The sequence below is a fragment of the Chlorocebus sabaeus genome, chromosome 17, assembly GCF_047675955.1.
Source record: "Chlorocebus sabaeus isolate Y175 chromosome 17, mChlSab1.0.hap1, whole genome shotgun sequence".
Classification (NCBI taxonomy): Eukaryota; Metazoa; Chordata; class Mammalia; order Primates; family Cercopithecidae; genus Chlorocebus; species Chlorocebus sabaeus.
The window spans coordinates 32415700-32441902 of record NC_132920.1 but is presented as its reverse complement, the minus strand read 5'-3'; the positions used below and the strand labels follow the sequence as shown (position 1 = coordinate 32441902).

Genomic DNA, 26203 nt, shown 5'->3' with positions numbered 1-26203 from the left:
TGTCTCTAAGGAAACTGGGGGCAAGGGGCAAGAAAATGTAAGAAGAAAAATAGAGGCATAACAGATGAATATGGAGCGAGTCTTTCCCAACCCTCTGAAGATTTCCAACCATCACTGAAAGCAGGAGGAGGCCTCCATCCCTGTAGGTCCCTTATATTGTGCAACAGGGAGCCTGCCTGAGGCTCGCCATACAAGCAACTCTTGATCTTCCCGTTGTTTCTGTTTATGATACTCCCTAGAGCGAGGGTTAGGCAATGGGAATTTCCTTCACAGTGGTGAAGCATACGGATATCTTTTTCTTTCTCCCTCTCTCTCTCTGTCGCAGCTGGAGCTACAGGACCTATCAGTAAGTTTGCTGTCTGATTCTCCACAGTGAGCATTTTACTTTCCTGCAGTATCTTAGGGATCGCTACCTGGTTTCCATGTTGGGATTTCAAGGGTTTGGAGTTTACATTTTCTTCAACCTCTTATTTTTCTTCGACCTAGCATTTCAGTAAGTCATGATTAGCTCTGTAAACGTACACTTCACCAATAAAAACAAACTACAAAGTGGAGGACGAACCCTTGCAGATTTTCAATGGCTCCTCACCATCACACAAGGGATTTTTAGATGAGGAGGCCCTTATATGTACTAGTTTGCCATAGCAAGAAAGTCACCATTTCTACTACTCAGCTGCAACTGAACTTGACATTAGTGATTCAGATTCCTACTGGGGAAAGTATATAAATGAAAGTACATAAATAAAAAGTATATATAAAATATATATATAGCTACTGATTTCTTTTCTCTTTTTTCTTTAGAGCTGTCTCACAAAACCATTGGTAAGTCATCTGATTCTCAATTATAATACCTTTTGGTACTTTACTTAGAACATCAATCTATTTTTAATTCAATTATTCATGCCCAAGGACTCAAGGATCAAGTCCTTCTGCCACCTCATAATTTCACCCAGTGTTCCTTCAGGTTGGACTCATCCAGGGTTTGCAATAAACATATATTAACTATGAAGCTGAAATGCAAAGTGAAAAATACCCCGCTAGAGATGGTCCTAAGCTGTTTCCACTTCAGCATATCATCTAGCTCTGTAGAGCCAATATGTAATAAAGATTTAGAACCCAGTACCTAAACTTCCTGCTTTGCTTTCCATGCAAATGATTTTTCCATTATTAATCTTCACTTTGTAAAATAATGCAAATTTTAAGTTTTCTTTCTTTTTTGGGGGGGGCGGGGACAGAGTCTAGCCCTGTGGCCCAGGCTGGAGTGCAGTGGCGTGATCTCCGCTCACTGCAAGCTCTGCCTCCCGTGTTCAGGTCATTCTCCTGTCTCAGCCTCCTGAGTAGCTGGGACTACAGGTGCCCGTCACCAAGCCCGGCTAATTTTTTTGTATTTTTAGCAGAGATGGGGTTTCACTGTGTTAGCCAGGATGATCTCAATCTCCTGACCTCGTGATCCGCCCGCCTCGGCCTCCCAAAGTGTTGGGATTACAGGCTTGAGCCACCGCGCCTGGCCTTTCTTTCCTTTCTAATTGCCCTGAAAAGTTCTCTCCAGAAGAGTTAGGCTCTATTTTCAGCAACTTTTAGCAACGTAGTCACATTCTTTGAGTGATCCCTATAATGTCTTACTACTGTTTTTCTAACACTCGTGTACATTACTTTGTTGCATCTAAACAACATCACATGGCAATGGGTAAGGCAGTTATTATCCTCATATTTAGAAATGAGGAAACTGAGGGCCAGGAGTCATTTCTCAAAAAAATAAGAGGATGGCTTAGTTAATAAAATTAAGACTAAAGTTTTACTAACTCTTCATTCTTTCCACTATCTTTCCATTTTTGGGTGTTATAACAGGTTATTAACAGTGAATAAAATGAACTTCTAACGTTGAGATTAAAAGGTAGTAAAGGCCTAGAGGAGATAAAGTGAGAGAATGAGTAACACAAATAGTAACAGATAAAGAATGAAGATGCAGGTTAGAGAGAGATAAATAGGAGAAAATTTAAAAAGAACAAAAGTAGGAAGAAAATTGGAAGGAGAAAGAGTAAGTGAATTGGCATATAAGAGAATAAAGAAGAGAAATGAATATGTTGAGAAAGAGAATAAAAATAAAGGTACAAGAAGTCACAAATTGAAACTGGAAACGGGAAGAAAATATAGAAAAACCGAAGAAACAAAATACATTTTGAAGTGATCACCTATCCAAGGATTTAGTAACTTATGTCAAGAGGGCAGGTTTCCTAAGAGTTCTGCTTCAGAATCAAAGATACATATTTGCAGATACAGACAAAGCAACTATTAGCATAATACCTAAACGTATAACTGGTCTACTGCTCATAGCCAAGGGTATCCAGATCTGGAAAGCCACCTTCTAGGTGTTTTACACAGAAAAAAAAAAATTCAGAGTTAAAAGTTCGGGGATTATTGATCAAAACTTGGATGTTTCTCATCCTGAGTGACACTGAAGAGAAGGATTATTAACTGCTATGCCCACTGGGTCTTTAGCAGGATATGGTCCTTTCAGATTCTACTAACCTTGCAGACTTACAAGATTACCATAGCTCTCATCTGGCACCAGTCTACTCAGTAGGACCTAAGGCAGGACGCACAGCTTGCCAGCAAGGGCGTTATCAGCTATCCCTCTGCTGTGGGAGCAGTACTCGCCATGATCTATGCAGGTGTCCACATAGCCACCTAGGACTTATTCTGCTTGGCCTTCTGTTAGATGAGTTGGGAGCTGACCTGGCTTAGAAACCCCACAGGTCTACCAGGAACTAAAATCTCCTATAAGAACCCCATACACATGACCTGCAGGGATCCCGTAAGGAATATGACCAAATACATGGGTCGCTGCACTCAAGGAAGCCCAAAGTTATGGCTTCTTAATACATATTTACAGTTCTCCCAGTTCAGATGCAGTCTGACATCAAGGATCATTCTTATGCAAGCAGTGTTGCTAAATAACATAACAGGCTTTCGGCCGGGCGCGGTAATCCCAGCACTTTGGGAGGCCAAGACCAGTGAATCACAAGGTCAGTCAGAAGTTTAAGACCAGCCTGGCCAATATGGTGAAATCCCATCTCTACTTAAAAAATACACAAAAATTAGCTGGGTGTGCGCCTACAGTCCCAGCTACTCAGGAGGCTGAGGTAGGAGAATCGCTTGAACCCAGGGGGTAGCGGTTGTAGGGAGCCAAGATCATGCCACTGCACTCCAGCCTGGGCAACAGAGTGAGACTCCGTCTCAAAAAAATAAATAAATAAATATAACAGGCTTTCGATATTTATCAGGTATCAGGTGATCAGAGCTAGAAAACCAACTGAAGGCCAAATTCTCATTAAAAACTGAAGGTTTTGGCCAGGCATGGGCTCACACCTGTAATCCCTGCACTTTGGGAGGCTAAGGCAGGAGGATCACTTGAGACCAGGAGTTCAAGACCAGCCTGAGCAACAACAGAGCAAGATCCCATCTCTACAAAAAAATTATTTTTAATTAGCCAGGCATAGTGGCATGCAGCTGTAGTCCTAGCTACTCAGGAGGCTGAGGTGGGAAGATCACTTAAGCCCAGGAGGTGGAGACTATAGTAAGCTATAATTGCACCACTGCACTCCAGCCTGGGTGACACAGTGAGATCTTGTCTCAAAAAAAAAAAAAAAAAAAAAAAAAACAGAAGGTTTTGTTGACTCTTTGCTCACAGACTCTAAAGCTAATCAAAGCAGCAGTCACTGCTCTATCACTCTCCAATAAGCTGGAAGCTGTGCGAAGAGGAAACTGGATTCTTACCTCCTATTCTAATGTCTACCTCTGGAACATATTAGTTGATCAGAAATAAAGATTTTAGCGAAAGAACAGTCCCTTGGGAAAGAAATATTTTCTACTCCTACTGACAGGAAGTGTTTCACCTTTCCCTACTATCAGTAATGTTAATACCTAATAACGAAGTTTCACCTTTCCCTAGTATCTCTTAGGTTGGCAAGAATCCTACAAAAACCTTCACCTTGGGCTGACATACTGCAGTAAATGCTAAATATCCTTTTTCCTTTTTTCTATAGTTAACATAGTTGGATTAATTCTCCCTAATGATCTCATAACTGATATCACTTCTTCTCCCCTGCTCTACCTCTCAAAGCCTCACTTCTAGGATAAAATTAGTGAAAAATATACTGCCCAGTCAAATAACCATACTAATATGCCAATTTGAACTTCTTTTTAGTGCAAACTCCAGGACCTATTGGTAAGCTGCCTGCATATATCAACTCATCTCTATTGGTTTCTTACTATGTCTGAAGGAGACTGGCTCCAACTGTTTAAGTATCTGGGTTAAAGAATCTAAAAATCATATATCTTAGACTTTCATTTCCCCATATCCTAACTGTTAGGTTTTGGAGGGAAGGCAAGGGTTAAAGAAAGACACAGAGAGAGTGGTGGTTCTACAACAAATGCAGGCTTTGTGTCCAGCATAAGACCTACAGAAGCGGGGAACTAGCCTAATGCCAGTGTCCACCGCTGTTTACAGGCTGGGGATACTTATAGGTATGGGTGGGAGGGGTCTGGGTGGTATGGCTTGCTGCCCGGCAGGATATTGATAAGATGTTCCCATGATAAGGGGGTTCTGGCCCTTGTTCCTGCAGAATGTGGTGTTCCTTGCACTTTCTCCCAGCAGAATATGATAGGGAGGTTTCTTTAGGTGGCCCTTTGTCCACCTTGTAGTCAGGTGGTTAGGCAGAATGTTTCTCACAGCCTGAACCCCTCTGGAATGTTTCACTTTGACCAAGGTCTTCAAAATAGCTGGAGGCTTACAAAATGGTGCAGTTTGGATTAACACTAACATCTCTCTGGGCAACCAATTATATTTTAGCAAATGGAAATTCCATTACCTTAAAATTCATAACAGACAGGCATTGCTCTAATAACGATTATAGTGGCTTGTCAATAATCATTAGAATAGCTTCCTAAGGCAAAGGTGTAATCGAATCTGGAAAAGAATATAAGAAATGAACAAGAATATAAAAGAAAGATAGCTGAGAGTGAAACAGTGATGTGAGGAAAAAAGACTGGGGGAATATGGGGAAAGGAATACAATTAAGGATCTCACCTCCAACACCTATAATGAAAAGCAAGAATGAAGTGATTATGCTAACTAAAACAGGTTTAATAATCTCCTAGAAGAAGATCTGGTTCTTATGGAGAGGCTACAGTACAGCAGTAGTGCAATGAAAAAATATTTAATCCTGAATAATGAGATTTAGTAATTCCTGAGAAAATCATTTTCACTGCTTGCCTTTGGAAAACAGCACTAATAGAGGTATTTTTGGGCCAGGCGCAGTGGGTCACACCTGTAATCCCAGCACTTTGGGAGGCCAAGGTGGGTGGATCACCTCAGGTCAGGAGTTCAAGACCAGCCTGGCCAACATGGCGAAACCCCATCTCTATTAAAAATACAAAAAATAGCCAGGCACGGTGGTGGGCACCTGTCATCCCTGCTACTCAGGAGGCTGAGGCACGAGAATCACTTAAACCCAGAAGGTAGAGGTTGTAGTGAGCCAAGATCACCCCACCACACTCCAGCCTGGGCGACAGAGTGAGACTCTGTCTCAAAAAATATAAGAGTGTGTGTGTGTGTGTGTGTGTGTGTGTGTGTGTTTAATTTGTTTGTTTCTATTTTTTAGTACAATATCCTGGACCCAATGGTAAGTACCTTATCTATCCTTCTCCCTCCAGTTTCCTTGATCTTCTACAGTGTCTAGAGGGCCTGTTCCCTGTCTGAAATGCCCTAGATGTGTCTTACTGCCATAAGAGCAGTTGTTTTACGCATGTTTTTATGCTTCCTGGTTGCAACCTGCTGATAATTCTCCAGGGCTATTTTTTTTTAAAGAAAAAGAGTAAGAAAATTTCCCCAGAAATAGTCATAATGTCTTCTATAACAATACAGAAGAATTTTCTAAAGTAGCAGAGAGAGAATAATAAGGGCAGCTTTCCAGTTCTGAAGTGCTTTGTAGTTTCTAAAGGGCCTACTCAAAGATAATGGAGACAATGAGGAGGATATGAGAAAAGAAAATCAAATTTTAAGAATAAATACAAAAGGGAGAAAAGACAATAAAAATTTGCAGGAAATACTATTCTGGGTCTAGTGTAACCTGAGTTCTCCAGTCTTCTCTCCAAAGGCCTTTCTCTTTCCTCATGTCCTATCCTGTTCTCTATCTCCAAACACCTTTCATCCCCAACACACATGCGCGCATGCGCAAACACACACACACACACACACACACACACACACGACAGAGAGGGAAAGAAAGGACAGATCACCTCATGGAACACGAAATGACAGTAATTGGGCTGTAATTATAGGAACTGGCAGAAGCATCACATATGGAAAAGAATAAAGTGAAAGTCCATATTGTGACGAACTAGGGAGGAACCGGTGTTAAAATATAGGGAATCAAACCAACCCCAGGACATGGGGAATTCTGAGTCTAGAAATAAAGGGGTAGCATTAGAAAGTTTAAGTCAAGCAGGAAGGATTATCAGAAGGCAAGTCACATATATTCAAACAAACATTCCTTCATCTAGCTGATCTCCTAGCATGTATCAGATACTAAGCTGAGCACTGAGGATAAAGTCATGAATAAGGAAGAGAGAGATGTGGTTGGTCTCTGGTGCCATGGAGTTTACAGTCCTATAAGATCACTTGGGAAAACAAACCCAAAATGTGTAGAGGGCAGGCAGCATCCCACACAATCATACTATGACCATTAAAACTGGATATTTACTGCCCTAAATTCTGGTTCTAACTATCCTTTTTGTGCATGAATAAGAGCCATTTGTTATTGACTATTCCCCTGAATCAAGACTGATTTTCTCAGTACTCACAGATATTGCCAAGACTTATAGCCTTGGAAGTTCTCATAATTATTACTCAGAGGATAAACATAAGCCAGCCCACCTCAGAGGATCTCACTGGGGCTAAAGGAAGGGTCACATGTGGTCCAAAGTTCCCTAATAGCCACCATGTGCCAGATAATCTACATGGATACATGAATTCTCTTTCCCTTTTCTCCCCTGCTTGACTCCCTCTCTCCTATGTGTAAACACTTTAAAAATATGATAGTGTATAAATGAAAATTATATTGCTATTTTATTCCTTCCTAGCTTTTCCCTAAGTTATAAGTGATTTGGAGAAAGTGCAAAATGAATTGATTAAAATTTAAATGACTTTAACAAAAATTAGTGGTTCCCAACAGCCCTAGTAAAGAGAGTAGAAAGAAAACTTTTCAAGTCAATTGAAAGGTTAATTCTGGGTAGAATATTCACTATTTGGGTAATGGGTACACTAAAAGCCCAGACTTCACCACTTTGCCATATATGCACATAAGAAATCTGTAGTTGTACCTCTTAAATATAATTAATTAATTAAAAGGTTAGGTAAAAAAGAGTGACTAAAGAAAATGAGGTCGGGGCCAGGCACAGTGGCTCATGCCTGTAATCCCAGTGCTTTGGGAGCCCGAGGCAAGTGTATCATGAGGTCAGGAGTTTGAGACCCGCCTGACCAACATGGTGAAACCCTGTCTCTACTAAAAATACAAAAATTTGGCCAGGCACAGTGACTCACCCCTGTAATCCTAGCACTTTGGGAGGCCGAGGAAGGTGGATCACTTGGGGTCAGAAGTTCAAGACCAGCCTGGCCAACATGATGAAATTTCGTCTCTACCAAAAACACAAAAATTGGCCGGGAGTGGTGTCGCACGCCTGTAATCCCAGCTACTCAGGAGGCTGAGGCAGGAGAATCGCTTGAACTCGGGAGGTGGAGGTTACAGTAGGCCGAGATAGTGTCACTGAACTCCAGCCTGGGCAACAGAGTAAGACTCCGTCTCAAAAAAAAAAGATGCTGGGCACAGTGGCTCACGCCTGTAATCCCAGCACTTTGGGAGGCCCCATGGGCCAGATCACTTACAAGACCAGCCTAGCCAACATGATGAAACTGTGTCTCTATTAAAAATATAAAACTTAGGCCGGGCGCAGTGGCTCACGCCTGTAATACCAGCAGTTTGGGAAGCCAAGGCGGGCAGATCACGAGGTCAGGAGATCGAGACCATCCTGGCTAACATGGTGAAACTCCATCTCTACTAAAAATACAAAAAAAAAAATTAGCCAGTTGTGGTGGCGGGTGCCTGTAGTCCTAGCTACTTGGGAGCCTGAGGCAGGAGAATGGCATGAACCCAGGAGGCAGAGCTTGCAGTGAGCCGAGATCATGCCACTGCACTCCAGCCTGGGTGACGGAGCAAGACTCTGTCTCAAAAAAAAAAAAAACAAACTACAAAAATTAGCCAGACTTGGCGGCAGGCACCTGTAATCGCTTGAACCCGGAAGGCAGAGGTTGCAGTGAGCCAAGGCCATGCCACTGCACTCCAGCCTGGGTAACAGAGCAAGATTCTGCCTCAAAAAGAAAAAAAAAAGAAAGAAAGAAAATAAATGAAAAAGAAAAGGAGACTGACAAAAGTACATATAAGTACAAGTTTAAGACATTATGAACCTCTAGAAATGTTTCAAGCGTTTACTGTCGCTGAGTGAAATAAGAAGGAAGAATAAAGCCTCACTTTATCACTTTATAACTAATCTCCTGCCTCTGACCAGCAGAAACAGGTCTGAGGCTACAAAGCACAAAGTAAGGCACGTAAGACTGGACATGCACTGAGCTGTCAGATTTTAGTGCCCCCCATATCCTCTCTGCAGTTATCCTTTTTAAGCCTATCAAGGGAGAACTGAATTCACTTGGTTCTACATATGTTGATTTCTCCATTGTGTGTTCCTTCTGTTTCTTACCACCAGATGAAACTTCAGTAATGACTGGTTAAGTCCCATGCCTATTATAGGGCCTAGCATACTTTTCCTCTCTGTTCATTTCTGTCTTGTGTGTGTAGAAACTCATATTCCTTCATCTCTTTTGCTTATTCCACAATTTAGCTGAAGGAATGAATAAAGGAGAATACCAAACCCACTGATCAACCCAAAATAGAGAGATATACTTCAGAAACTACCCTAAGTTTATAGTGACTTGTCAACAAGGGAAGGGAAGGATATTTGTATGAATAAATGAAAGCTTTCACAGAATGGCAGAAATAGGGAGAAGAAAGGTAAAGGCAGCACAGTTTAAAGAAATTACCAATCCCCTGCAGGATTTCCAGCAGTAACCACTCACTGCAAAAAGGGAAGAGATAAATCATCTCCCTTTCCTACAGCCTTCTATACTAAGCAGAAGGCAGAATCCCCACAAGGCATGATGGCAGGTAGATTCCCCAGCACAGAGCTCTATGCCCCTGCCCTAAGAAGGATGTTTCTTCCATTGCCATTTCTGATATTTCCTTTCAGGAAAGTAGTACAAAAACTAGCTCCTCTTTCAGCAGCCTGTACACATTGATTTATCTCTTTGTTTTTCAGCTATTGGATCTTCTTGTGAGTTTGACTATTTCCCTTCATGATTGAAACTCAATTGTCTCCAGTAGTGTCTAACATATCTTAAGTCAAAATGTATGCATTCACATTGCGATATGATAAACTTCCAATTTCCTTGGTCCCTTATTTTTCCATTACTCAGAACACAAATACATTATTTTTTGTTTTCAGCATCACAATCAGACTATTGCATTTAGCAATCAACATGGGTGCAAAAAAAAAAAATCTACATCAAAACCCTTTGTTGGATTGCTTTACACTTTCCACAGAACGGAAACTAAAATAACCTGTTATACAATTAATCACAAATACGGTCCTTGAGTTTTTTGCCCATACACATGAGTATTTGTCTAAAACATGTCTTCTTTGTACCAGCTAGACCCTGCCACCATTGTGCTTGGCTGAGTTCACAAATCTGTTGTAACCTATAGCTTCCCTGTCACTTCTCTGGCTCTCCTCTCCTACTAAGCTTTGTTTCCTAATTGAAATCTTCTGCCACTGCCATAGCTACTGCTGCTACTGGAACCACCATAACCACTTTGGCTTCATGGTTTTGCAAAGTATTGGCATCCATCACCATAGGGGCCAGAGCTTCTGCCTCCAAAGTTTCCTCCCTTTGCGGGTCCAAAATTTGAAGGCTGATTGTTGTAATTGCCAAAATCATTGTAGCTTCCACCACCTCCAAAATTGCTTCCATCATTACCAAATCCATTATATCCATCCCCACTGCCACCATATCCACCACCACCATGGCTGCCATCAAATCCACCACAACCACTAAAATTTCCTCCATGACCAAAGTTGTCATTCCCACCAAAACCACCTCCACAACCACCACCAAAGTTTCCAGAACCACTTCGACCTCTTTGGCTGGATGGAGCACTAGCCATCTCTCGCTTTGACAGGGCTTTTCTAACTTCACAGTTGTGGCTATTCATAGTATGGTATTTCTGAATGACAGTCTTATCCATGGAGTCATAGTCATCAAAGGTTACAAAGGCAAAGCCCCTTTTCTTGCCACCACCTCGGTCAGTCATGATTTCAATCACTTCAATTTTTCCAAACTGTTCAAAATCATCTCTTAGTTGATGCTCTTCAGTGTCTTCTTTAATGCCACCAACATCTTTATCACAGTTAAGTGGGCACCTGGTCTTTGAGAATCTTCTCTTGTGACAGTTCTCTTTGGTTCCACAACTCTTCCATCCACCTTGTATGGCCTTGCATTCATGGCTGCATCTACCTCCTCCACAGTGGCATATGTGACAAACCCAAAGTCCCTGGAGCGATTGGTGTTTGGATCTCTCAGGACCACACAGTCCGGGAGCATTCCTCATGGCTCAAAATGGCTCCTCAGGCTCTCATCAGTTGTTTCAAAGCTCAATCCTCCAATGAAGAGCTTCCTCAGCTGTTCCGGCTCTTTAGGAGACTCTGACTTAGACAAGACGGCCGGGAGAAGAGAGACTTTAACGATGCTTCTTCCATAGCGTCCATGGGCAGAAAGGCATAAATACATTATTAATAAGTTTCTAGAACATTCACTGACTTGCATAAAAAATAAACAGAGAAAAATGTTTCTACATGACTCTAAAGAATGTTAATTAGGAACTTTCCATGCAGAAGGAAAAAAAAAATGAGAGTAAAATGATATAGATCCATTTCTGCTTTCTAGATAAGTCATCTATACAGGCAATTAGTCAGTTATTTGTTTCTCTGTGGTGCACTTATCAAAGTCCACTGATGCCTATTGGAACTTGAGATGCAACATGGAACTTGAAGTTCTATTTTCTCAGCTTTTTGTTTTCCCATTGTCCAGAATTCAACCAGCTGATAATTAGTTTTCTGGAAATTTCTAGTGCCTTTGATTTAAAAAAACAAAAACAAAAACAGTTCAAGCAAGTATATCACTAGTAAATTTGCCAATAGAAAAAAAAAAATGAGTAGGAAAAGAAAAGAAACAAGAAGGGGGTAACAAAAAATATCTTTGCTTGTTTTTCAGTCAGATCGCATCCTCACACAATCAGTAAGTCTATGTGTTCATTTAATTCTCCCCTTTAGGACTCAGTTGGTCTCTAGGGGAGCCCAAGAGTCTTTATCTGACCATATTGGGATACAAAGGCCTTGAGATACATCTTGGCCCCTTGCTGTCTCATTATCAAAACCTCTCTAGATTATTAATGATGTACTGGAAAGTTTTAAGACTACCAATCTACAATCCCCTGCAGGATTTCAAGCAGTTATCAGTCACTGCAAAAAGGGAAGAGATAAGTCAGAGCAGAGAAAAAAATTTTACAAAATTTCAAAGCCCATCAACAAGAGACTATCTTACCAAACACCACATGTTCTCACTCATAGGTGGGAACTGAACAATGAGATCACTTGGACACAGGAAGGGGAACATCACACTCTGGGGCCTATTGTGGGGAAGTGGAAGAGGGGAGGGATAGCATTAGGAGATACACCTAATGTAAATGATGAGTTAATGGGTGCAGCACACCAACATGGCACATGTATACATATGTAACAAACCTGCACGTTGTGCACATGTACCCTAGAACTTAAAGTATAATTTAAAAAAGAGAGAGAGAGAGAGAGAGAGAGAGACGATCTTAAAAAGGGAAAAAATGGTAGGAGAGAAAGGAGTAGATAAGAAGTTTCTATAACCCTTTTTCATTTGACCCTCCTGCTGAATCTGGTCTCTTTTTCCACACTTAAATTCCAAAACATCTAAGAAAATTTTGTATCATCTTTTACAGACTTTAGAGGATTTAAGCCTAAATGTTAAATAACAACTTTAAAAAATTATAGGGCATTTCCTCCATGTTTTGCTTTCACGTGACACATCATTCTCTCACCTTTTAAATAACTCTATGGAAAAAATCAAACTTACTATTTTATTAAAAAATAAAGAGCAGGGGAGAAAGTTTATCAGCAGGTCAAAATGATATATTACAAGGGACTTAACAAATTGAAAGACAACTTGAGCAAAGGGGAAAGCAAAAGGAGATAATTTTCTCTGGTCTATTTAAAGCTGGATTCATTTCACTTGCTATCAGTAAGGCCATGTTTTCAGCACTGCAGGATTCTAGAATCTCTCCTTTCCCTGGTACGGCTAAGATTTCTGGGTTTGGGGTGCATACTACTTTAACCATTTACCTTCCCATCATCAACATTCCATGAAGTTACTGATGATTTTCTGAAAGTTCACATTGTGCTGATTCATATTAAAAGTAAATGAATACCAAAGGGAAAGTTTTCCCTATTGTTATAATGACCTAGCAAGAAGAAACTCTCTACATAGAAAGGAAAATATCATGGAGGAAAAACAGTTGCTAAGATACCTCTCTGTTTTTCAGCTGGTCCACCTTCAGCACCCTGCGGTAAGTTCACTTTCTTTTTCTACTGTTTTCTGTTGTTGTTCTTGTTGTTCCCTGCAAGGCTTAGAGACCTGTCTCTACCCTGCTCATTTCTAACTGTGTGTGCAGCTGCCTGACTCAAAGCTTCCAGTTTCCTCTGCCTTCTGCTCATCCAGCTTCTCCCTGAGAAGGAAGTTATATTTACATAGTTTCAAACATATATTTACTTTGTATCTCCTCTAGAACTATTTAAGTGCTTTAATTACATTATCTCATTTAATCCTCAGAATAATTCCACTAACCCCTTTGTAAGAGATAAGAAACTGAGCCAAATACTTACTCAAGAATACTTAGTCATAGAATCACAATTCGGACACAGAATGGTGTCCAAGATTCTCCCCTACACAAATATACCTCCCCAGAGGGAACCTTGTTTCTTTCAAAGAAATATTCACTGATACCTAATTTGGTTTTTAGGTCCACCCGTGGCACCCATAAGTAAGTATAACATCTCTTTTTCTTCTTTGGTTCTCTATGGTCCCCTTCATTTCACTTCTGTCAAAGTGATTTGAGTTTCCCATTCTTCTCTTGCTTCCTTATTACCCTGCTTGCCCTATAATTTTTTTAAAACACTAATTAAAAGCGGGAGTAAGCTAGCATTCATCAACAATAAACTGAACAATACTATGAAATAACAAGTAGGAGGAATTTTCAGGGGGGTGGAGAGAGAAAGAGAGATGAAATCCAAAATGATGTCTAAATGGAGAGAAACCTTCAGTGTTCCTTCAAACATTATAGTGCAAGGATCCAGTGGTCTTTTCCCAACACTATGTCCAAAGCTATTCAGGTCCAATAAACGCAGAGGGCCTTTAAGGAAACTCTACCTTTGATTTCATCATTACATCATCACTGTTAAATCTTACATCTAGTTTTGCATTATAAAACTAATCTAAAACCAAATGATCTATAGGGTGGTTTGGAATACCTCCTTCATTACTCACCCAAATCCTCCCCTCACAGACTCCAGCAAAATATATTAGATAATACTATGTGTTTTCTATTTGAGAAAAATTAAGTGGATTTTTGTTTGCTTATTTTTCAGTAATTTCGCAGAGAACCGCAAGTAGGTACCTTTACCTCTCAGCTGGTCATATGTGGAGACTTATCTTAGATGTTTCTATTTCTAAATGCCTCATATTTCTCATATTCATTTGCTTCTACATAACCCAAAATCTTCAAGATTAGGACTGCAAGTCAGCCTTTTTGATTCGTAACTGTAGTATTTCCCATTATAAACTCAGCTTCCAAGGTAACACATATGAACAGTGACTCAATATTTAAACCAGATCAAGCACTGACAATGATGATATTTAATATAGAATTCATGAAACCACCTTTCACACTATGTCTTAGTTTTCCAAAATGCAAATCTGGTTCTCATATCTCAGTTACAAATGATTTAAGCAAACCCAACATCGCTCGGATTCCTCAACCTGAAATTATATCACATTAATATTAAAACCCAAAGTTCCTGTCAAGGTTAAACATGCAGATGCCAAAAGAGCCCAGGCAGGTCAGTAAATGAGCGAGATGAGGTGCGTCTCCTGGGAACTGTGTAAAACTGGGAGGACACATAGTGTCTGAAGAAGGTAGCTGTTGCCCTGCTCCAGCCAACCTCTTCATGCAAGAATTCCCATCCAGAGTTGTCAAAGCATCTCACTTAATCCAGAGAGTAGGTAAAATTTTCCAAGCTTTAAACATGACAGACATCTGGGTTACTCTAACAGATTGCAAACATACTTATATACTCCCCTCTAGTTCCATCTAAACACATTCTGGATATAGTTTTCATAATAACATTTTACTCATTTCAATAATGTTAGGACAAAGGCATTGGTATTTGAGAGAGGAGAATCGGAGCTATTCACACGGAAGTAGCCAGTGTCTCTCCAAAGTCCTCATCCACACATTTTTCTGAAGTCTGAGCAAAGAGGCTGACTGGCTAAGTATTCTCACTGCACAGATGAAAATACAGAGACAGTGGCTCCGACCCAGGGATGAGGCTGCAAAATCCATATGCCCATGTTTGGGCATAGACCCTATAATTGGGTACAGGGACCAAGGCCCACCTAAGGTCAGGAGAGGGATTATTGGTTTCACAGCTAGAAATTACAAGCCAGAATCCAAATAGAATGCACAGTGTCCTTTTCAGAGGAGTCATCAGAGAGTATGAGCAGGAAAAAGATGTAAAAATCCAAGACCCAATAGATATATAGGGTCTTGGATCCTATATATCATCCTAGTAGAGAGAATGAAAAAAAGCATGCCAAAGTAACTAGGGATTATACCACCTGCTTTTTGGATAGCTAAGTGTTGGCTGGCCAATCCCATTACTGGGTATAGACTCAAAGGAATATAAACCATTCTATCATAAAGACACATGCATGGTTATGTTAAACACAGAACTATTCACAATAGCAAATACATGGAATCAACCTAAATGCCCATCAATGGTAGACTGAATAAAGAAAATGTGATACATATACACCATGGAATACTATGCAGCCAAAAAAAGAATGAGATCATGTCCTTTGCCGGAACATGGATGGAGCTAGAGGCCATTGCCCTTAGCAAACTAATGCAGGGACAGAAAACCAGATACCGCGTGTTCTTATTTATAAATGGGAGCTAAATTTTGAGAACACATGGACACACAGAGGGGAAAAATAGACACTGGGGCCTGTCAGAGGGTGGAGGGTGGGAGCGGGAGAGGATCAGGAAAAAATAACTAGATTTAATATCTGGGTAGCAAAATAATCTGTACAACAAACCCCCACGACACAAGTTTACGTAAATAACAAACCTGCACAGGTAGTCGTGAATTTAAAATGAACATTTAAAAAGTGTTACCTGGCAATATCTTTAAATGAAAAATATACAGCCAAGCTTAAGCATAAGAAAGGTGGGTAAGAATGATTTCCAAGGAGCAGAAATTGAATATAGGAACACATTGTAAGAAGAAGCTAAAGTTAAGCTCTTGATGGGAATGGTGAGGGGATGAAAAAATAGAGGTGGCAGCTTTGCCTCAGGAGCAAAGGTAGGGTTTCAACATCTGCTCCCAAATGACAGCAAAAGCCTCAAGATCCAGCATGCGGAAAACTGAAATTAGGCCCCTCTGAGTAAAGCCAGTAGCAGAAAATATACTGCCTCCCCATGCAGAGAAGCCAAAATATCTTCACCCATCTGCCCCAAGCATGAAAACAGAGCCACCCACACAGGTCCAGAGTTAGATCTGTCCAGGGTGCAGAGCCCTGCTGGAGGTGTGCTACCCATGCAGTGTGCATAATATTCCAAGTCAATACAACTGAGATCTGGTTCAGTGACAGTGTACCCAGGAAGTTAGGATGATAGCCAGCAAGAAGAGATCCACAATCCAGGGTATTTATATCATAGAATATCCATGAAAGCTAGCCCCCAAGGAATAAGTAACTACTAAAAGTTATGAAATCTATGAGGAAATCCAGCACCATGTGAGTGATACCTCACAAGCCCCCAACAAATTAGAGAATTCCAGCCCAGAGAAATAGAACTAGAGCAATCTGAAGAAGACTAAAATAGGAAACCTAACAGCATTGAACAAGTCGAACACTAAAAGAAAAAAAAGAAAAAGTCTTCAAAGATATTAATGCATTTAATAAATATATGTATTCAACAAATATATATTGGCCTATTCTAGGCTAGGCATTATCCTAAGCACTATTATCCTATAGCCATGAGCAAGACAAAGTCCTTGCACTTAAGGAGTTTATATGTTGAGATAAAACAGGCAAATAACAGCAAGTAAACATACAGTAAATGTCAGGCAGATAAATTCATGGAGAAAAATAAGAAGAGTAACAGACTAAAGAAAGATGGTACAGAAGGGGGACTGTGCTTCAGGCAAAAGGAACAAGTACAACATGCACAGGCCTGCTGTGGGGATGCAAAACAGCCAGCCAGGCTAGAAAGAAGGAGGCAGAGGTAGGGCCAGAGTGACAAGAGCCAGATTATGTCAGGCCCTGCAGTCCGTAATCAAAATTGCAGGTTTCATTCTAGGTATCATGAGAAGCAACTGAAGGGCTAGAACAGGGTAATGATAGGGTCTACTTTATAATTTTAAAAGATCACTCTGTTATTGTGGAGGATTAACTGGGGTGAGAGTGAGGGCTCAAGAGAGGAAGCAGGAAGACCAGTTAAGAGGCCTGAAACTAAAGGTGAGTGTGGCAAGGAGAAGAGTGACCAGAGTGGAAATGGGAGGAAAGTCTTCAGATTTTATTTATTTGGCGGGAAAAGGAAACAGGGCCTGCTGTTCGACTGAATGTGATTTTAAGGGAAAAAGAAGACACCAAGGGTTACTCCTAGATTTGGGGTCTAAGTAACTTGACGAATGAGACTATTTATTGATTTCAGTAGCGTGGAAGAAGAGCAGATTTATAGCATGCTATTGTGAGTTCAGCTTCGCATATGTTAGGTTCTAGATGCCTGGGACATTTAGGACTAATTAATTAAATAATCTGACCTTAGCAGGCTTCAAGCATGTTCTCTGCTATATATCTCCTTCCTGTCACTTACTGATGTGTTAGAACCCATAATTTTCTAGTTACGCTAAATTATTTAAAATGCTCAAGTCACCCCCTTTAAAACCCTCTCCTCTCCTAATGGTCAGTCTCAGGCACACTGACTCAGAATAGGGAGGAGAAATACAACGTTCTTCCCCTTCCTGCCCACTCTCCTTGTTGCTGTAATTCCCACTGTTCTTATAATTACCACTGTTGAGGCTGATAGGATGGATTTGGGGCATGCAATCTCCTTCCTCTGTTAGTTGTAGGTTCTTTCCTCTGAGAACCTGAGACTGACTGTCCTTTGATGTCATCTACAGCAGACACCCAAATGTCTTGCAGAATACATATTTGAGTTCTCTGGAGGAACCTACAAGAACTCGACCAGCTCTGAGGTTCCACTACATAGTCCTGATATGGGAGTACTGACTCTAGTCTTGCCTATTCCAGAGCCACTCAGCTCCCTCTCCAGCAATATACTTCATAGCCTGTACTGCAGAGATGTCCTTACCAAGTAGGCCACCCACTTGAGTGACATACTAGCAAGAAGGCTCAAGCCAGGATGTATTTTGCACTGCTCAATGAACCCTCAGGAAGCTCAAGCATCCTTGTCACAGAACAAGGACACTCTGCACTACTGTCTCTCTCCAATTTTATTTTCCTTCTATTCAGATAGGCACAAAACAAATCAACAAATCCACTGTTCCACCAGGAGATGGGCTGCTACACATCCTTTCTCACAGATACCCCCAATCACTGTAAGCAAATCTCAAAGTGCTTCCCATTTGCCTTCAGAAAAAGAAAGCACAATTCCTTCCTCCCCTACAACATTATTCCTGTGTTAACTACTCACAACTCCAAAGACTCTTAAATCTCCTACCCTTTACAGTTGTTTGCTTACGTTGGCTTGGAAAAAGGGTGACACTTGAGATAGGAGAGCTAATTTGGCCATCATCTGTCAAAGCCGGCGAGCAGCACCTCTGCAGTATACAGCCTCAGGAATCCTTTCCCTTTCAATTATGGAGTTGGCAATGCTGCAATCCCTCCTGAGGGCTTGTCTCACCCCAGTTTGCTGAGGAGGGGAATGGGAAGTTATAGCCTCTTCTTCCTCAGCTTTGTGACCCTACTTGTCAATTTGGGGGTAACAAGAAAAATCCCACTAAACATTCTGTTCCCCATCCAAGCATATACTCCATATTAAAAGGCAATTAAATATTTGAGTCTGAAGATTTAGGGAGAGATTGGGTGGGAAATAAATTAGACAGTAATCAGCATATAGATAACATTTAAGACCATTGGACTAAATCAGATAACCAAAAGTATATGTGAAAATGAAGGGGTAAGGATTAATCAGTTTTAGAAGTTTAGAATAAGAGAAAAATCTCACTGAGCATATAGAGAAGTTGTGAGCAGGGAGACAGAAGGAGAACCAGCAAAGGAGGGGGAGTCTCACAGCACTCAAGAGAAGATAGTATTTCAATATGGAAAGAATGAACAGTATCAAAAACAGCTAAGCAATAAATTTGTGGAGTAAGAACTGACAAGGAATTTTGCAAAGTGAACGTCATGAGTAACCTTGATAACATAGGAGGGAAGAAATGCCTAAATGGAGGAGGTGAAGGAGATAGTAAAATTTTAAACGGTAAGGCAGCTGATAGGGCATATGGCAGCTAGTATAGCATGAAAAGGCCATGAATGGCTGGAGTTCTGATAAGTTGTGATTTACCTATTGGGGGATAAAAGAAATACTACCCTTTCTAAAAAGATAAAAGAAAGAAATGTATATATATATATTTTATATATATATATAAAATATATATGTATTTGAGAGATAGTTTGAAGAAAGAACAGGCAGATTTTAAAAAGAACCAAGCTGAAATCTTGAAAATAAAAAAGCTATTAAAATTGAAACAATTGTTAGATAATATATAAATACTAATATATTATTAATCACAGTTTTAAAAAGTAAACTGGAAAACAGAACTAAAGAAATCTCAGTTGAAAATAGTACATGGAAGATACTGAAAATCTCAGTTCAAAATAGTACACAGAAGATATTAAAAATATGAAAAAAAGGTGTAAATAGAATAAGATCAAGTGTAATAGGAATTTGATAAGAGATAATTAAAAGAATAAATGTCAGATAATATTTTTAAACATAATAATTAATAATATTCCAGAAGAAAAGAGACATAAGTCCTCAGATCAAAATGGTCCACTGAAAGCTGAAATTAGATAACTTTAAAACACACAGACAGATACACACACGCAAACACACACTTACATGTGCCAAAACTCAATGTAGTGAACTGACAAACAGACATTAAAAAGCAAATCATAAAGACAACCAGAGAAGCAGATCACCTGCAAAAAATCACGTTAACACTAGACATCTCATTAGTAATAATATGTGCCAGAATACAACAGACCAAGAATGAGATCCAAACAAGAATGAGACCCTATCGTTTGCAACAACCTGGATGGAAATGAAGGTCATTATGTTAAGTGAAATAAGCCAGGCATAGAAAGACAAACTTCACATGTCCATACTCATCTGTGGGAACTAAAAATTAAAACACTGAACTCATGGAGCTAGAGAGTAGAATGATGGTTAACAGAGCCTGGGGAGGGTAGTCAAGAGAGAGGAAAATTGAGAATGGTTAATAGATACAAAAATAGTTAGATAGAATGGATAAGATCTAATATTTGATAGCACAACAGGGTGATTATAGTCAAAAGAAATTTATTGTACATTTTAAAACAACTAAAAGAATATAATTGCAATGTTTGTAACACAAGAAAGAAATGATAAATGCTTAAGGCGAAATTCAATTAACCCTGATGTGATTACTACAATTATACACTGTATGAGTGTACCAAAATATTTCATGTACCTACTTGCACCTACTATGTACCCATAAAAATTAAAAATAAAAAAAATTTTAAATAATTCAACAGAACAATATCATCAGAAGACCAAACGAAAATTACTATAAACCCATATAATAACAATCAGCCAAATTATCATTTATGAGTAAGAATGAAATGAAGTCATTTTCATATATTCAAGAGCATAGAAACTCATTAAATACAAGTCCCCAGTGAAAGAATTATCAAAGGGACATACTTCAGGGAGATTACTTTTGAGTAAAAACTCAAAAAGAAGTTAGAACCAAGAAACATATGTAAGAAAACAAATCAACAAAACCTGATAGTAAATCTAAAATGTTGACTATAAAGAAGAAAAGGAGAAGGAAGAGAAGGAGAAGCAAAAGAAGCAGAAAGAGGCTGAGCACAGTGGCTCACGCCTACAAGCCCTGCACTTTGGGAGGCCAAGGCAGGTGGATTGCTTGAGCACGGGAGTCGGAGACCAAGCTGGGCACCATGGTGAAATCCTGTCTCTACAAAAAATACAAACATCAGCTGAGTGTGGTGGTGCATGCCTGTAGTCCCAGCTACTCAGTAGGCTGAGGTGGGAGGATTGCTCGAGCCTGGGAGGTCAAAGCGGCAGTGAGCCGTGATCATGCCACTGCACTCCAGTCTAGGGGCAAGACCCTGTCTGGAAAAAAAAAAAAAAAAAAAATGCAGGAAGAAAAGAAAGGGAAGGAGAGAGTGAAGGAGAAATATATTAGTGTGCTTTAAAATGAGTAGACCTAAAGCATTAGAAAAAAAAAAACCTTAGAGACAAGGCTAATGATTATGAACTAAGATTATTTGACAAAAGGTCAGATGTACTGATTAACTTTTCATCTTATTAAATATATACATTTGAATATTTAGGGCAAAAATAAAAGACAACTATTAATATAATAGAAATGTGACATACACCTTCTGAACCCATAGGGAAAATAAAAATAAGAAAGAATACTATATTAATCCACAAGAAAGCAAGAAAAAAGAAAAAGAGAAAGCAAATGCAAATTTTTTTTAAATGAGGGTCAAAAAAGTCTAAATATGTCGCTTAACACAGTATTACACAATAGTAGATTAAACTCATAGATTAAAAGCTAGAAACTCTCAGATGTAATTAAAAGAGTTAAACTTTTTTAATTTTTTTATTTTCCTGTAAAAAAAATAAGAAAAATAGCTAAACTCTATTAAGAAATATACCTAAAATAAGGTGACACACAGAAAAATTTAATGAAGGAATTTTAAAACATACCAGGCAATTGGCCGGGTGCAGTGGCTCACACCTGTAATTCCAGCACTTTGGGAGACCAATGCAGGTAGATCACTTGAGGTCAGAAGGTCAAGACCAGCCTGGCCAACATGGTGAAACCCCTCTCTACTAAAAATACAAAATTAGCCAGGCGTGGTGGCACATGCCTGTCATCCCAGCTACTTGGGAGGCTGAAGCCGAAGAGTCACTTGAACCTAGGAGGCAGAGGTTGCAGTGAGCCGAGATTGCACCATTGCACTCCAGCCTGAGTGACAAGAGCGAAATTCTGTCTCAAAAAAAAAAAAAAAAAAGGTAATTAACAACAAAACAAAACTTGATATAATTGTGCAAATATCAGATAAAATATAATTGAAAGCTGTGAGCTTATAGCATAGCTTTCTAAATACATAAAACAAAAACTGACAAAATAACAAAGATATCTGTAACTAAAGAAAGATATTTCAATAATATTTCTCTCATAAAATAAATAAATAAAACAGACAAAAATTAGTAAGGCTAGAGAGGCTTTGACATATTTTAGAAAGCTTTATCTAGTAATGTACACTGAACATTCCACCAAGCAAGCACAGATGGAAAAGTTATTAACTTGACCACCAATTCCTTCAACTAGAGCAAGCCTCAAGTAATTTCAAAGTACACTTCAACATAACAGAAATCACATTTTCTGAGCGCAAGGCAACAAAAGAGAAATAAATAACAAAAAATATTAACATATATATATTTAGAAACAAAAAAGCATACATCCAAGTAATCCACAGGTTACAAACAAAATTGTGAGAGAAATTACCAAATATATAGAAATAAGTGAGTATAAAATCATTACTTAAAGCACTTAGGATATAGCCAAAATATCATTTAGAGAGAAATTATTAGGGTAAATGGTTTTAATAGAAAATATTCATTAATAAAGATAGATGAACTAAACATGAGCTCAAGATTATTAAAAAAAGGAAAAATCTCAAAAGTAGGAAACAATAATAAAAATGTCCTACTTTTATTAGGCAAAAATTAATGAAATTAAAAGTATTTAAAAATAATCAACAAAACAATTTTGATTTTTTGAAACAAAAATAAAGAAAAGGAAAGGCACTAACAGTACAAGGAACAAAACAGAAATGTAGGGAGACAGCAAAATTTCCTCAAAATCATAAGAAAATGCACTAAGAAAATGCACTAAGAAAATGCAAATACTACAAAATGAACACTTTGTGAGCCTAGCCAAATCATCCATTTTGCCTGAGCATTTGACACTACTCATGACAATCAGAAAAACTTTGTATCATGAGATAAACTGAGAATGGCAGCAGGTGAAAAAAGAAGGAAAGAAAACCAGAAGGAAGGCAGAGAGAGAAGGAGGGAGAGGAGGAGGGAGGGACAGACAACAAGCTTATATGTTCTTAAATTTAATAATAGCTCCATTTAGCACTGGAACCTAAAATAAAGGCTTAAGTTCATATGCTTTACATTGCTGGCTTCCTAATGGAAACAATTTTAGTGCCGATTTTTACAATATTGATACATATAAATCTAAGTAACCAAACCCAGGTTTGACTGCTTGCGGCTGAAAAGTCAGACATGAGAAACAAGGGTTGTTGGGATGAAAAGCAGATTGAATTGGAAAGTCAGCAAACAGAGAAGATGGAGAACCAGCATTCTAAAGTACCATCCTTCTAATGTCTTTCAGGCTGGCTGGAGGGTTTCTATGGGAGGCGGGATATGGGGAAACTATGCGCAGGAGTTAGAATCGAGAGATGACTAAGGAACACAGAGATCTGGGTGCCAGCAAGAGTCACAGGAGGTTGGGAATGTCTTTGTCCTTGGTCAGGTCACAATGCTCCCATAAATCTTTAACAAAACATAATTAGTGTTTACATAATTCCCCCTTAGTCGCACAGTTAGTTTCAAAAATTACATGATTGCTGTTTCTGCATTTTATCTCAGTGTTCTAAAATTGTCCCAGCCTACATGCAGAAATGGGTAAAGGTCCCTTAAACAAAAAAAGAGTTCATGTTTAGTTATTTTGCTGTTTTACTGTCATAAAAATGTGTTGTGACCCTTGCCAATATATAATCATGATGGAGAATTATTTTTCCACCAATGAGAATAATCAGCAAACTAACTAACTTTATAGATTATGCCCTTTAAACTCCTGCTATGTCTCTGATTAAGTGAGCCAGTTCTTCTGAAGACAGGACTTGCTTGCAAGCACTGCAACTTAAAAAAGAAAAAAATGTTTCTCAGTTCCAATTTGCCTCCAGTTTTTATTGACAATACAGATCTTTAAAAAAAACATATGACCTGGCCAGGTGCCGTGGCTCATGCCTGTAATTTACCCAGCACTTTGGGAGGCCGAGGCAGGCAGATCACCTGAGGTCAGGAGTTTGAGACCAGCCTGGCCAACATGGCAAAATCCTGTCTCTACTAAAAATACAAAAATTAGCTGGATGGCACACACCTGTAATCCCAGCTACTTGGGAGGCTGAGGTAGGAGAATCGGGCTGCTTTTCTTCATGGCCCAATAACGAGATGCAGATGAACTGGGAAAGAAGATAGTTTTTATTTATGTAACTGGGTACAGAGAGAAGGCCTAGAAATTTTTGCCAGACCAACTCAAAATTACAAAGTTTTCCAGAGCCGATATACCTTCTAAGCTATATGTCTACGTGTAAGTGTGCATTCGTCTAAAGACATAAGTGATTAACTTCTTCTAATCTATGACTAAGAAGTGAGTCCTGAAGACCTTCCTCTGGAGCTTCAGTAAATTTACTTAATCTAAATGGGTCCAGGTGCTGGGGTGATTACCCTTATCTTGTCTCCTGCTAAATCATGGAGGTTTATGGAGTTCCTTCAGACCCCCAATAAACTTGTTTGTGGAGGCCTGGGGATTTTCTTCAAATCCCCCAATAAACTTGTTTTAATCCTAAACGGGTCCTGTTAAGAATTCCTTCGTAATCTTGTCATGCTTCAAGGCCCAGGAAAGGCCTAGGCAAACTCTTGGTGGGCTTGTTACATTCCAGCCTGGCTCTATCAGCTTTTAGTATTTAACTTAACCCCTCAGTCAGTGCTGAAACTGTTGTTATGGAGGCCTGTGTTAGTGAGACCTGCCCTGCCACAGTAAGGCAAGGAATAAGTAAACTTAGTAATGGAAATCTAGAAGAAGAATATAATGAACCGTGAAGAATAGAACAGATATTTTGAGACTAGAGACTGAAATAGGAAAAAAAGTAAAAGAGGCAAAACTTAAAATAAGTATTACTAACTCTTGAAGAGTTTTAAATTCTCATAAAAACTGAAAAGAAAAAGAAAAGGTGCTAAACTCAGCTACATTTTTTGCACTCTAAAGATATTCACCATGAAAGATGTAGGACTATAGAAGAGGATCGGAAAATGTAAGCTCTTAGGATTTCTTGTTTGTCATTATAACATCCTTGCTCGCCCTATTCTAATACCTCTGGGAAATGTGCTAGTAAGAACCTTTGTCTCCATGTCCAAAGAAAATCACATTATTTTTTGTTGGTATTTTAGCAAAGGGTGTGTCTTAGTCCGTTCAGGCTGCTATAACAGAATACAATAAACTGATAAACAACAAACATTTATTTCTCGCTGTCTAGAGGCTGGGAATTCTAAGATCAAAGTGCTAGCTGATTTTGTTCCTGGTGAGGGAGGTTTTCCTGGCCTACAGACAGCTGCCTTGTGTCCTCACATGTCAGAAACAACCTCTCTCATGTCTCTTCTTATAAGGGCGCTACTCCCAATCATGAGGACGCTACCTTCATAACCTAATTACCTCCCAAAAGCGCCACCTCAAATGCCATCACATTAGAGATTAGGGCTTCACCATACGGATTTGAGAGGGACATAAACATTCAGTCGTAGCAAGATGTAAGCCTAACATATAAATTCCTTTTCTCTTAATTCTACTGCTCTTCAGTATCCTAAAATATCTGAAGGGTTTCTTCTAACATATGTTATTTCCCAAGCCAGCTTTAAAATTCTGATTAAATTTGAGATTATCAGAAAGAAAAAATACAGAAAAATTATCATTACAAACATTTTAAAACATAATTACAAATAAACTTTCTGTACTATAAAAAAAAATACAGTGAGAGCTGGTATAATGGTAGAGATGTGAAAGGAAGAGAAAATATATATAAAAAAAAAAGACGATGAAGAGATAACGTAAATTAGTAACCTTTAACTATTAACCAGTCTCCTGAAAGAATGTGACCTAGATTAAGAATGTTTAAAAAAATATTTTATTTCATTAGGAAAAAGTGGCCTTCACTCATATAACCCATCATACGGGCCATTCAAAATGGCCTGGATATTTAAGTTATTAAAGTGGAGTTAAAATTGACTTAATAAGAGAGAGCATATTCGTAGAAGATTTAATGTTTCCCAAAGGTCTATTTTCTGGTGTTCCAAGTGGATTTTCAATAGGAACTCAGTACGTAATTTTTTTAAAAGTATATTTTATTTTTAGCAAATGGTCCAATAGCAACCAGTAAGCTCCTACTGTCTTTCTCAGTTTCCTCTGGTCTTTGGTAGCATCTCGATTCCTTTATTTGTACTGACACTTTTTTGTTTCTGGTTTCTATTTTGGTTTAGTTTAGGTCTTTCTTTCTTTT

At 39.1% G+C, this 26203-nt stretch overlaps 1 protein-coding gene and 1 pseudogene across 1 annotated transcript in view; one reads left to right on the top strand and one right to left on the bottom strand.

Moving 5' to 3' along the window:
* TSBP1 (testis expressed basic protein 1) overlaps positions 1 to 26203 on the top strand; it is a 61037-nt gene that overhangs the window by 23274 nt on the left and 11560 nt on the right. Inside the window, exons 6-12 of the mRNA XM_073006210.1 lie at positions 326 to 346; positions 802 to 822; positions 4208 to 4228; positions 5664 to 5684; positions 12798 to 12821; positions 13275 to 13295; positions 13900 to 13920. Of these exons, the coding sequence (XP_072862311.1) occupies positions 326 to 346; positions 802 to 822; positions 4208 to 4228; positions 5664 to 5684; positions 12798 to 12821; positions 13275 to 13295; positions 13900 to 13920 (150 nt within the window). The remainder of the gene's footprint in view (positions 1 to 325; positions 347 to 801; positions 823 to 4207; positions 4229 to 5663; positions 5685 to 12797; positions 12822 to 13274; positions 13296 to 13899; positions 13921 to 26203) is intronic.
* LOC103221705 (heterogeneous nuclear ribonucleoprotein A1-like) lies at positions 9812 to 11083 on the bottom strand (annotated as a pseudogene).